Raw genomic sequence first — 13,761 nt, 5'->3', positions numbered from 1 at the left:
GATTTGATTATTTTATCAAAATAATTTATTGTGTATCAGAATCTCTTAACTGAAATAAACTCTGGAATTCTGCATTTCTGTCTCTAATCTTCAGTCTAAAGGCCTATCCACATTAAGAACGATACCTATAATTACATCCACACCAATAGATGGAAAAGTTCTGTTTAATATAAGCACACACTGCTGGAAAAAAAATGTGATACCAACAATATTGTTCCTCTGTGCTGTTATTGTTATAGCTGTGGTGAAGACTTTGCTATTGTTATACTTTACTATTTTTAAAACTTAGTTATGGTTATCGTTATAGTTATCATTGGTGGTTAAATGGAATAGTTCACCCAAAAATGAAAATTCGCTGGAAATTAACCTTAAGGCCATCTGAGATGTAAATGTGTTTAATTCTTCATCAGAACAGATTTGGAGAAATTTAGAATTACATCAGTTGCAAAATGACGAATGGGTGCTGTCAGAATAAGAGTTCAAACAGCTGATGAAAACATCACGATAATCCACATGACTCCAGTTCATCAATGAACACCTTGTGAAGTGAAAAGCTGCGTGTTTGTAAGAAACAAATCAATCAATTCACTGCATTGAGCAAGTGATGTAATAATACATTTCTCCAAATCTGTTCAGATGGGTGAGAAAACCTCATCTATATCTTGGATGGCCTGAGGGTGAGTACAATATCAGCAAATTTTCATTCTTGAGTGAACTATTCCTTTAACTCCTCAGTTTACCTGATAGGCTCTGATAAGAGTGTGGACTGCCAAATGATCCTCCACCACCTTCTCTGACATGGCAGGTGTCTGGGACATGGCTCGCCCCTGGAGCAGTGCAGACAGACGCTTCTCTCCAGTCTCCTCTGAACTGCTGGCTTGGGCGTTACGAAAGTATGCATCCCAAGACTGTTGCAAAAATACCAAGAGCACATTTCAAAAGGTCAAATTTTCTTATTAATTCAAAACAAAAAGCTTCAGAGTCATCCGATGTGGAAAAGACCGTTTACTCTCACTCTAAATGACTGTGTAACTCAAAAGGAGATATTTAGCAAAATGTCCAAGCTGCTTATTTTCTCTAGTCCCCATCCACTTTTACTGTACAGAGGAGCTTAAACAGTCTGCTAAATACTTCATCTTGTGTTCCATGCAAGAAAAATTACATGAGGGTGATCACCAAGGTCATGGGTTTGCGTCTCAGGCAATGCATGAACTGATCAAATGTATACCCTGAATGCAAGTTGCTTTGGATAAAAAGTGTGTGCCAAAAGAATACTGTATTGTGAACCAAGGTTATTATTGTTGACAAACTTAAACCATTAAAAAAAAATTTTTTATTACTTAAAATTTAATTAAAATTACTAAAAATAAAAATTAAAAATAATAAAAAAGACAACATTCTATTTCAGCTAGTTGCAAAGTCAAAATTTCTCATTATCATTAGGTGAAGAACTAAAATAACAACAACTAAATAAAAAATAAAAAAACTGAAGCTAAAAAAAGACATTTATAAAAAATGACTAAAACACAACAAACTTGCTAAAACTTTTAACTAAAATTACAAATAAAAAGTAAAAATAAAATCTAATTCAAAATATTTACACAATATAATAATATATCATTGTTACTAAAACTTGAACACTTATGTAAATGCCAAAGTCTGAAATGAGCAAAAGGGGTATTGGAATTGTAACAGAATATATGAGATAATTTTTAGCATTGCAGTGCACTTATTTACAAGCACACTAGGTTTCTGAACCGTGCCGGAGTTGGAGTGTCTTTAGTAGATGTTCAGTGCACCTCATGAACATTTTTGTGATCCTCCAGCCAAGCGTAGTACATCTCCACGACATAGCTGGATCTGCAATCCGCCAATGAGGGCTCAGCAGACCCACTCGAACAGTTACGACGTGGGTCAAAAACTCGCCTCCCTGTCCCCACGTGCCCCCTCATCCATTGGCTACTGCTTCTTAGGGCACCAGCCAGAGACCTCAGCTGACTCATGTCTGAAAAACTTCATAAATAGGAAACAGAAAGCTATTATGGCAGAATTAATCAACATATATGTTCTTGGAAGGTCTTGACAACATTTCAATTTTTTTTTTTTTTTCAGAAAATGTGTATTTGAGTGATTTAACCCTGAAAACACCACCTTATAAACTGGTTAGTGGTGATTTAGCCTGTTATGTTGTTCACCAACACAACTTGTTGGTTAAACTAGTTGACAAGCATGGTACTTCAAGTAAAGATAGTCAACAATGAGGTCTTTCTGATTTTGAATTTAAGCAGGCCAGTATGTATGAGGTGGTAGGGTGACCTGCTTCATGTTAATAAATAATAATAATAATCTAATGTACAACTGAGTGTTTTTTAATGATATTTTCCAAAAGTAGGCTACTACTTATTTCTTTAAAAAAAAGAGAAAAAGTAGAACCAAACTGCACATACGCCTTTAAAAATATCCTCGTTGATGCCGCCAGTGCATTTATGGATGCGCATATGAATTCCTATAACCATATTGTGCATAAAATGATGCTCTATCTATAGCCTAGCTTCAATTACCGGCAATTTATGAAAAGAGCTTTTAAATAGAGCTCGACCTTCATCTCCACCTATTCAATGACAAATTGATTTGGACAACGTAAGAGCCCGTTTCCACAATCACTTCCAATACATTTATGCGACGCAAGTATATGAGCGAACAGTCGTAAAGATGCATCGATTGGTTACAGATTTTACCCATCTAGGTTATATGTTTCTATTCGCGAGACGTAACGTCCACGTAGTCTTCCTCTACGTCATAACAAATATATTTGACCTTGACCGCGCGCAGAGAAGATGGTCCGCTTGAGTTCAAATGCGTTCTGTCGTGTGATTCAGGCTGGAGTTTGTTTTCTCTGTCCTATAATCTCTCCAACGTCATTCCGTCCCATAATCCGCATGCATGCACGCGCTGAATGCGGTACTGCAGTCGGTCACTTTGCTCTAAACTGCAGGATCAAAAATAACACCTGGTTTAGAGGATCTTTTCTTTGACTATTGATCTTTGTATAGTTTTGCTATTATATAGCATTTTTTTTTTTTTACGTTGCTACACCATGAACTACTTCACACTTGTGGGCAAACATCCAGTTCACTACAATTGCGTTAATGGACACAATAAATAATGCACGAGAAAGCACCTGAGCTGTGATGCCTATGGAGAGGGATCAGATATAACCAACCTGGCTGCATCATTGGGTACCAATCAGAATTGAAATAAGTAAGAATGCCTTGGAAATTTTGAATTGTAGAAGTAAAGGTGAAATTGCATAACCCTAAACATAATATGAGTAAATGGGAAAAATAATCAACAAAATGGCATGAACAAAAATATTTAAATGATTACAAAAAAGATCAAATGATTACAGTTAATTATATATATATATATATATATATATATATACACACACACACACACACACACACACACACTGTAAACACACATTTTTATTTTAATGGAACAATAAACCAAAACCATCAATCATCATTAAAGAGCTGGGTGACTCATTAAATTCATATTGAAAATGGACACAGAAAAAAATACTTGGCTCTTCCACTTCCTACCATGCTTTTAATGCACTTTTCTTTTAATAAAGGTTAAACAGTAATTAACAGACAAGCATAAACACCGGCAACCACTGTGTTTAAAATTCAATGAAATATTTATAAAAATGACTTCAAATTAAGTTGTGCCAGGGCTTAATGAGAACATTGATATTTTCAGTAACCTCTGATTCTTTATCCCATTAGACAATTACGCTTTCCTAATTTTCAGAGGGATTGAGCAGAATTCACTTGACCATGTGGTTTCAGTCATCTAGATTGATGGTCTTTATGTTGGCGGATTTTACAGTCTGAGCTAATTGCCTTCCCTCCCCCTCAGTACCTCAAAACTAGTTTCATCACTCTTAGTGGCCAACAACCAGAAAAATAAAGCATTGCCATTAATCATCACTAGGCTGCGATCGTGGTCGTTTCAAAAGTAAAACAGGCATGATTAAAATACAGCATTAAGAGAATGCCAAATGCATGATTTTCAGGATCAAAGCGTTTTGTGAGACTTTTTTATGTGTGGAAAAATATACTATCAATTCTGACTCTTCAACAGAGATATTAACATTAGTGATAGTCTGCACATTTGAACTATATGGAGCAGTATTCATGATAAACACAAAAAGTGCTGCATAACAGCAAAATGGTTCAAGATGTGCCACAGGTTCATATCGTGGTGCTGTTATACATGTCATTATAATAAAACATCTACATTTGTCCCTCTCTGTTTTTGTGCCATAATCGAAACTCTAGATTGGAGGACTGTCAGAGCAAAAAGCGTCTTGTAACCAAGCATAAGTAAGGTCATGCAATTATAAGTGTAAATGCCATTTTGGTGCTCTCTGACTTCGGCTCTTGAAACAGACGGAGCTAAGAGCCTTCCTTAGCAGGGATCTTATTAAAATCAGCTGTCATTTAAAAAAAGAAATATAATTTGATACTTCCATGCCCACAATTTCATTCTTCATGAAACAAATGTTGACAAGAATGTAATGCTTCTTAACTCATTTCATTGACATTTAAATTTCTATTAAAGTCTGGCCCTTTATTGACCCCAGTATTTGAAAAAACAGGGGGATACTGCATCTGTTATAAAACAATAGAGCGGCTATGGAAAAATCGTTTGGTCACCAAGTGGCACTTGTGTTCTGGCTGAACTGATGAAAACCTTCAAAAGCATTTGAGGTCGATTAGGAACAGTTATGACAAAAGATGGTGATCAAAAGTGGTCAGTTAGGTCAAACTAAAACTACAATTTATGACTCTAACATCGTCCAGTTAAACAGCATTAATTAAGGTGTATGCTGGACAAAGCCAAGCTACAATCTAAGTCTATTGGTCCGCAAAAATCAGACTGTTTATATGACATTTCAAAAAGAACAAATATTTAGCTCAACTGAAATGTGACTTAAATGTAAACGATACATTGTAAAGATACATCTTTAACCTTGCAATAATGTAGCATGGCAAAGACTGAAAGTATAATTTTTCATTGTGATGACTTTGATAGATAGCATTGACTTTGTAACTGAGCATATATCATTTAATATATTTTATAAATCATAGGTACTGTAAACAAGTTAAAGTCATTAAATACAGTGCATCCAGCTGTTGTTAAAAGCTGAGGTTTGTATCCACGTGTTGAAAAAAAACCAGCTGACAAGTATCTGAATCAACCATTTTAATTATCAAATCATAATAAAATAAAGAGCAAAACATATGAAAATATTCACTACCTTTAAATATCAATCCTTTAATCAAATCAAATGAAACCGTAAAAACCTTGAGCGTAATAAATCTCTAAAAATGTCATGCAGAGACTATATATGTTTTCCCACAATCTAATTTGCAGCAGTTCCATTAGTTTTTTCCCCAACAGGTAATATTTCCTTTTCACATCTTCCATTATCAAACCTTTTCTTATTTGAGGAACTAAAAAAAAAGGGTGAGTCTTGTGCAATACATTTCATAATCAAGTGTCAAAGGGGACTTTATTGTGTATTTAGAAGGTCTCATGCATATTTTGTTATTTATGTCTACAAACTTTATTGTGAATCACTGTTAGTTCCTGAATAAGAAAAATAAATAAATAAAAAGACTACACCTTGGTCACCCAACTTACCTAACATCATGCAGTGAATTTGATCCCAGAGAAGCGTGTCTGGCATTCCAGAAACAACTATCCCGGGATCAAACCTGGATGATGTTTAACAGAAATAAGGATTTCCAGTCTATTACTATACTTTCTGTCCCCTTATGCATAATGACTTGAAATTTACTCACTGGAACAAAAAAAAGGAAAAGAAAGGCAAAATGTGCTCCCAAGACAATCACCCAAAAAGTCTTTCTAAAGGAAAAGAAAGCACTGAGGCATTTGGACAAGTTGAGTTAGCCGTTGACCAGCATTAATGGCAGTCTGCAGGACAGGGGGAAGGCGCAGTGGTTAAGTTGCTGTCGCTGGGGCTGGGCTCGGCGTCTGTATTTGTATTGACCTTATCATAGATGTACCAATAGAGACTGATGTTAGGCCTCTGGAGATGCTTAGACACCACATTAGAGTACTGCTTTAAGTAGAAGTACAGAGTGCCTGAGAGACAGAGAGAGAGTAAAAGAGAAAGAGGGAGAAAAAAAAAGATTTGAGGGATGGCGAGCATCATGGCGTCAGCCGAGTCTAGAGTCATTCATAAATCACAGAGCGCACAAGTTTACTGCCGTCTCCACTTTAGTACAATAGATGGCTGACAGCATTTTCTCAAAAAGGTTTCAATAAATGTCACAAAGGAAAAATGGGACAGAAACAGTGGGGTCAGTTGAGGCAGAATATCATGACATCAAAAATCCCTAATGGTATGATTTAATTTTGCGAAACAAATTGTTCAATATTGCAGTAATTTCAAAATTAGCAAATGTATTGTACTGTTTGTCATACAGTGCCTTGCGAATGTATTCATACCCTTAATTTTTTTCACATTTTGTTATGTTGCTGCCTTATGTTAAACTGCTTTAAATTACTTTTTTCCCCCACATCAATCTATACTCCATACACCATACTGACGAAGCAAAAACAGAATTGTCACAACTTCGTAAATTTATTGAAAATAAAAAAACTCAAATAAGTACATTGCAAGTATTCATACCCTTAACTAAATATTTAGCTGAAGTACCTTTACAGCCTCAAGTCTTTTTTGTTTGATGTGACAAGCTTTGCTCATCAACATTTGGCAATTATCTGCCATTTGTCTCCTCACCTCTTCACCTCTCAAGCTCTTTCAGGTTGGATGGCGGCAGACGCACATTTTCAGGTTTCTCCAGAAATATTTGATTGGGTTCAAGTCCAGGCTGTGGCTGGGCCACTCAAGGACATTCACAGCGTTGTGTATAAGCCACTCTTGCTGTGTGTTTCGGTTCATTGTCCTGTTGGAAGGTAAACCTTCTGCCCAGTCTGAGGTTCTGAATGCTCTGAACTGGGTTTTCCTTAAGGCTACCTCGATATTTTGGTGCATTGAGCTTTTCTTCTATTCTGACGAGTTCCTCAGTGCCTGCTGCCCCATAGGATGAGGCTGCTACCAGCACACTTTACTTTTGGGGTGGTACTCTGCAGGTGATGAGTAGAGCTGGTTCCCTTCAAACATGATGCTTAGAATTGAGGTTCATCAGACCAGAGAATCTTGTTTCTCACAGGCTGAGGGTCCTTTAGGTGCTTTTTTGTAAATTCCAAGTGTGTTTTCTTTTGTCTTTACTGATGAGAGGATTGAGTTTGGCCACACCGCCATAAAGCCCAGATCGATGGAGTGGTGCAATGGTGTTTGTCCTTCTGTAGATTTCTCCTGTCTGCAAATACGATCATGGAGCTCAACTAGAGTGACCATCAGGTTCTTCGTCACCACTCTAACCAAAGCCCTTCTCCATCAATTGCTCATTTTGGCCAGGAGGCCAGCTCTAAGAAAAATCCTGGTTGTTTTAAACCTCTTCCATTAAGGGTAACAGAGACTACATGCTTCTGTGACAGCAGAATTTTGTTCTGAACTCTTCCCCAGATGTGTGGCTTGACGCAAACCTGTTTCTGAGCTCTACAGACTGTTCTTCTGACCCCAGGGCTTGGTGTTTGCTCTGATATGCATTATCAGCTGTTGGACCTTTTATTAAGACGTGTGTGCCTTTACAAATCATACCCATTCAATTGAATTTGCCACAGGTTACCTTCACTCAAAGTCTAGTAACACCTACAAGCAATATGAATGCTCCTGAGCTAAATTCCAACTGTCCCAGACAAGGGTATGAGTACTTATGCAATGGAATCATTAAAGGTTTCTTATTTTTAATAAATTTGCAAAGATTTTTTTGCTTTACCATTATAGTGTATGGAGTGTAGATTGATGTGGCAAAAAAGTAATTTAAAGCAGTTTAACATAAGGCAGCAACATAAACGTGAAAAAAAATTAAATTAAAATTAAAAATACTTTCGCAAGGCACTGTATTTATTTGATTTGCCAGGGTATTTAATTTTATTTTTGTCTTTTTACACACACATACACAACCATTCAAATGTTTAGTCAGTAAGATTTTTTTTTTTTAAATAAATTAATTTATAATTTTTTTTAAAGGAATTACTTATTCTGTAACTATACATTAATTTTATAAAAAAAAGCCTTTGACTTTTACATTGTTATAAAAAACGTATTTTCAATTGTTCTGAAAACAAAGTATCATAGTTTTCACTAAAATGTTAACATATTAAAATGATTTCTAAAGGATCATGTGACACTAAAGACTGGAGTAATGGCTGGTGAAAACTCAATTTTACCATCATGCGAATAAATGCATAACATTTTAAAATATATTAAAATAATCATAAAAAAAAAAATAGAAATATTTCACAATATTACTGTTCTTACTGTAACTATAACAAATAAATGCAGCCCACACACACACACACACACACACACATCCAATGAGCACAAACATTCATTTTTAAAAATGTGCACAAGAAATCTGAAACAGATCTGTCCAAAACTTATGCAAATGTAACAGGCCCCTTACCGACAGTGACACACTTGTCTTTAAGAAATTTGTACAAGTCATTCACATCCCTCATGAGTTCCTCATCTCCAAAAGTGAAGTAGGCCACATCTCTCCCCGCCTCAGAAGCTGCCATCAACTGCAGCAGAGCTTGAAGGACAAATGGACACAACTGACAGTGAGCAAAAGTTTCACTGGGCCTGCAGCCATAAACAACATTTAGGAAAGCTTACATATTTCACATTCATTTCTCTTTAAATTATGCATCCCTAAACAGAAATGACATGCATTCATTTATGCATAGATTCTTGTCATTAATGCATGGGAATATAGAACACAAAAGAAGAAAAATGCTATGTAGATACCCCTCCCACCCCCATTAGCAAAATGAAGGGCCAATCAACTGCTGCATGTTCTATGTATGACTGATATTCTCTGAGGTTCCGGAATAAATACTGATAGCTGCCCAACCCAAATGACTAAACATGGTCTAATACATCACTAACAGCATAGTGTGGATTCTTTTCTTTTGCTCCATGTTCCTAGCTGTAGAAAAAATGACTGACACATCCAATTTTTTTAAAGGTAAATAATCCATGTCAAACAACCCCTATTAAGAGACTCAATCATAGTCACCCAGCTTCAAATTGAGTCTAAAGATTTTAAATATTTAAAGAGGTTGAATGTAGCCCACTGATGAATGAACGCTGTTCAAATGAGAGCAGCCAATTACAATGGGTAATCTGTAGTCAAACCAGCACTAAACTAAACGGATTGTCCCAAAATACTCAGCTTCAAGATGAATTTAGTGTGTGGCAAGTCATTGGGAGAAATTAATTAACTCCACACATACAGACGGCCCATGGTTCAACAATGATGAACTATCAAAGATGGAATCATCTTATGAAATGGTTTCCAGCCTTACAACAGAAAACGATCAGCTGGCACAAGCTTGCCATGAATTTATGGATGAGGCTGGAAAATCAGTTGCACTTTTAAATGGAAAACATAAATGTGTGTCAGCTGATCAATAACAGGAAAGTGGAAAAACATGTCTAGGGTCAAAAAAACTAAGTGAGAGAGCTTCTCTGTATTGTCTGATTGCTAAAACACAAAATCAGAATTGATTAAAATAACCCCCCCCCCAAAAAAAACAATATAAATCTAGTAAGAAAAATGCTCAACTGACTATGTATGATTATTTCTCATACTCCAAATTATAATGCTGTGACACCTACATTCATTTGTAGCATTTAAGATGCTGATTTAAGGTTTTATTTTATTAGACAGTATAGCAATATAGACATTAAATATCAGTCATTAAATGATAACTAACAGTTAGAATCTCAATAATGGCCATAATTGTAATATTGGTACATGAAAATTCAGACAGAAATGTCCTATTAAAACGGTGTAGCTTCACTTTGCGAGGAACAGATGATGTTTTTATTTTCCGTTTCACAACCTGCATGTACCTTTGAGTCGCGTGTCGCCTCCAAACACACCACATCCCCAGTTTCCTGTGGCAACAGCAGAGAGGTTCTCAGGGTTCACTGCAGGTCGCATGAAACCGCAATATGCCTGAAAACAGGAGACAACCTTATATCGTAGAGGAACAAATACAAGCTAATCACGGCAGAATACAAGAGACTCATAAGAAGACTCGTGTCATGCCTCATTAAATCCTCTAAGCAACGCAGACTGGCAAGGTTAAGGAAATCAAAGGCCATTAGAGCTTGACAGAGGTCAAGGATTGCCATTTCATGTCATCAATGTGAAACACAGAAGAATATTTGCTTGAAGACTTTGCTGACCTTGTTTAGCTCGCGGATCATTTTCTCAGGCTGAAACTGTTCCATGAAATTCCTGTATTTCAGTGCATCCACAGCCACAATTTCGGTGCACCTCCGCTGCCACCCGTCTCTGAGAATGGGAAAAGATGTTTATTTTATTCTATGGTCTTTTTACTAGTCGCAAATCATGCATGGCATTTGTGTCTTGGTTGCTTGGTTATATTCAGGACAGCTAACTACATTTTTAAAAGTGTAGGAACCCATTTAAGTTATTATAATCAGTAATCCATTTTTGCCATTACCTGGGAATCTCATCTTTGTGATTGTCTTTCCATCTGAAGCTCTCTGCATAGCCAGAGTACTTGCTGTATTGCTCTGTGCCTAAAGGAAGACCAAATAAATAAAACAGAAATACATAAATTGAGGGTAATTCCTACTACAGTGTCCATAACATTTTCTTGTCCCCAACATATTACAGACAGAAATAATTCTAGATAATCACAAAATCAAAAATATGTGAACATTAAGGTGAGATTTATGCGTGCAATTATTTATAATAATTATTTATTACTTAAGTTAAGTGAGGATCTTTTTTTTTTTTAGATTTTACCAAAGCCTCAGCCTCTGAGAACCTGATACTTCTACTTTCTACTTCTGGAGACTCCAGAGTAGGTTGCAGTTTTGGAAAGTGGTGGCACCTGAGACTAAATGGTTCCTGTTGGCTTCACACCTAACTTTTCACATTCATTATTTTGCAGTTAACGTGTCTTTCTTCTCAACCTGTTTTTTTCTGACCCTGCTGACCCAATGAGCATTTTCACTGTCCATTGGCCTTAAATCATGCCTTAAATTCGAAAATTCTAGTGGTGCGTTAGTATTGCATCCTTCTCATGGGCATTTAATAATTTTTGTTAAATCTCTTTTTTTTTGGGCTAATTTTATCTGTAAAAGAAAACCTTCTTGATAATTATGCACACCTGAATATAAGGAGGTTTTCAGTTCCAGCCTTCATGAACAATTATTTATCACTTAATAAATGATTAAATAATGTTATTAGATTGATGTGGTTTGGAATTGGTAAAAATGTGTTTGGGGAAAAAAAAGACCAGTCTATCAACTTGCATAATAATTATGCACTCACAGAAACAACCATATTATAATACTTGACGACTTGACTAACCAGCTATAAGTATGTGTGCAATTTTCCTTCTTAATTTTTATTTAATTGCATCTCTCTCATTATTTATAATAAGATGTCCAATATTATAAAAAGGTTTTTTTCTTATAAAACTGGAAAACTATGATATTATAAGCTATTTTATAAGCTAATATAAAATAGTAATAGCAGTATTAGTAATAATAATTATTAATATTACTATTATTTTTATTGCTTAGAATATCCATGCAGAAAAACTATATATAGTTTTCCAGTTCTATCAGAAACAACTATACTATAACTAGCTAGAAGTGCCCTCATTAAATACTGCACACAATTTTCCTTCTTGATTGTTTTTTAATTGTATATCTATTTTACTACTTTTAGGATGCTCGAATCAAACCACTTGCTTAAGTGACCATATCCTGATGGGAAAAATGCTTCCAGACACTGCGCATCTCCCAACTATCATGAAGACCTCTAGAATCCTCCTCCCTCACCTTGATCTAATTAGTGTTTGTGGCCGGTTTCAGTGGCACTCTGACAAAGAGCAATTTTAAGATTAAAATCAGTCCCTGTACCAACGCTTCAGCATTTCTGCCAAGTCTACTGACGCAGAAAGAGTGCATTAAGGAGCGCGTATCATGATGCATTACTGGCGGGATATGATTTGTTGCGAGTTGCAGTGTAATAGAAACGGAGATGACGATGAATATTTTGTTTGTTGTAATAACCATGATGGAATGGCTGGATCCATTAGAGAAGGCCGTTCCCGCAGTCATTCATTGTGGCCAGAGGTAATACTGTTAAGTGGAAGGAGGGGGCATCAGGGGTGAGAGAGAGAACGTAAGTGAAAGAGAGAGAGAGATGACTAATATCTGAGGGTATTTTGAGACTGGGGTGGAAAGCTCCAAGTTTACAGTGACTTTGAGGCTGATGTGCAGAATTATAACTCACTAACACAGCTCTGAAAATGACTCCTCAGTGGTGTATAACCACAACTGTGCCTTAACCATCAAATCTTGTCCAAATTTCCAGGAAATTACATATTAGTTTGAAAGCCACAATATTTTGATCAGTTTGTTTATCTGTGCAACGGTTTGAGTCCTGTGCTTTGTTTGGAAGACGACAGAGGGCATGGGTGGATGAGAAACGAGTGGGACAGCAGGTGTGTGAGTGGGCAACAGCCAATCACAGCACATCTACATGGCTGTGACGGCAGTCATTCCTTAAAAATAAGGAGAGCATTCAACTACGCAAACAATTCTCTCAACGCAAACAGACAAAAGATTTGACTCTCGTCAACCATTTAAAACAACATGGTTTATTTAGTCACAGGTTCTAAGTGATGTCTATGTGACTTTGAATGTAGGTTTTAAGTAAAGCAGTGATGGGGAAAAAAAAAGTAGTAATAGGAAAACCGCAAAGCTCACTTTGTATCCTGTCTGCATCACCAGATAGGAAAACAAAGACACATGGCACATCATGGTGTCAGCCTTGGAAGAACCTTTTTTATATAACAAGGTATGAGGTCATACATTTCAGTTTCTCCAAGTCGTCACGGTTTTTCAGGCTCAAATTTCCCTTGAGAGATACTAATAATTTAGAGGAACATTTTTGACACATCAGGGTTATTACAGCAACTAAAACTGTACAAAAAAAATTGTTACCTGAAATAAAATAAAAATCTTAAACTGAAATAAACATTTTGGACTGGCATATAATTTACAAGCATTACTCAAGTAATTATTCTCCTATATAATTATTTGCCATTATTTAAATAGATGGTTCAACCCAAAAAAAATTTAATAGAAAAAAATAAAAATAATAAAAAGCAAAGTTTTTTTTTTTTTTTTTTTTTATTATAAATTGAAAGCCAATGGTCACCAAAACCAAACATTCTCCAAAATATCAAAATGTCAATATTACCGTTTAACATAATGCAGTGTGGCAGCTCTTGTAAGCTGCATTTACGTTGCAGTTTTTGACAGATTAATTTACAAGGACATTTCTATGACCAATCATTTGTGATTAACTTTAAAAACTACTTTGATTGAGCCAACTGAATTTTGATTCTTATCAATGAATTACTTAAACTGCTTTACAAACTGATTCATTACCAAAATATATAGAATCCATAACTAGTAATTATATAATTACTTTCCTGTAGCTCAAATAGTAGAGCATGGCACTAGCAACG

The 13,761-nt window shown here is 35.8% G+C and overlaps 2 protein-coding genes across 4 annotated transcripts in view; both read right to left on the bottom strand.

Annotated features, from left to right (window-relative positions):
* The window catches only part of LOC306882784 (2-oxoglutarate dehydrogenase-like, mitochondrial), a gene marked incomplete at its 5' end in the record, with an annotated part of 29,522 nt that extends 27,519 nt beyond the window's left edge, over positions 1-2,003 (bottom strand). Inside the window, 2 exons of one of the 2 annotated variants that reach the window (XM_079437669.1) lie at positions 741-908; positions 1,800-2,003. In XM_079437669.1, the coding sequence (XP_079293795.1) occupies positions 741-908; positions 1,800-2,003 (372 nt within the window). Of the gene's footprint in view, positions 1-740; positions 909-1,799 lie in introns of those variants that run through there. The other variant, XM_079437670.1, reaches the window with a different exon arrangement.
* A 1,473-nt stretch (positions 2,004-3,476) lies between these two features.
* LOC306882754 (poly(ADP-ribose) glycohydrolase-like) overlaps positions 3,477-13,761 on the bottom strand; it is a 35,697-nt gene continuing 25,412 nt past the window's right edge. For both annotated transcript variants that reach the window (XM_079437619.1, XM_079437618.1), the window contains 5 exons: positions 10,708-10,786; positions 10,427-10,535; positions 10,088-10,193; positions 8,634-8,762; positions 3,477-6,180 (listed from right to left, as the gene is read on the bottom strand). In XM_079437619.1, the coding sequence (XP_079293745.1) occupies positions 5,999-6,180; positions 8,634-8,762; positions 10,088-10,193; positions 10,427-10,535; positions 10,708-10,786 (605 nt within the window). In that variant the 3' untranslated portion in view covers positions 3,477-5,998. The remainder of the gene's footprint in view (positions 6,181-8,633; positions 8,763-10,087; positions 10,194-10,426; positions 10,536-10,707; positions 10,787-13,761) is intronic.

This window comes from Barbus barbus (genome assembly GCF_936440315.1).
Source record: "Barbus barbus genome assembly, chromosome: 16".
In the NCBI taxonomy this organism is placed as follows: domain Eukaryota; kingdom Metazoa; phylum Chordata; class Actinopteri; order Cypriniformes; family Cyprinidae; genus Barbus; species Barbus barbus.
This window is presented reverse-complemented; position numbering and strand designations above follow the sequence as displayed.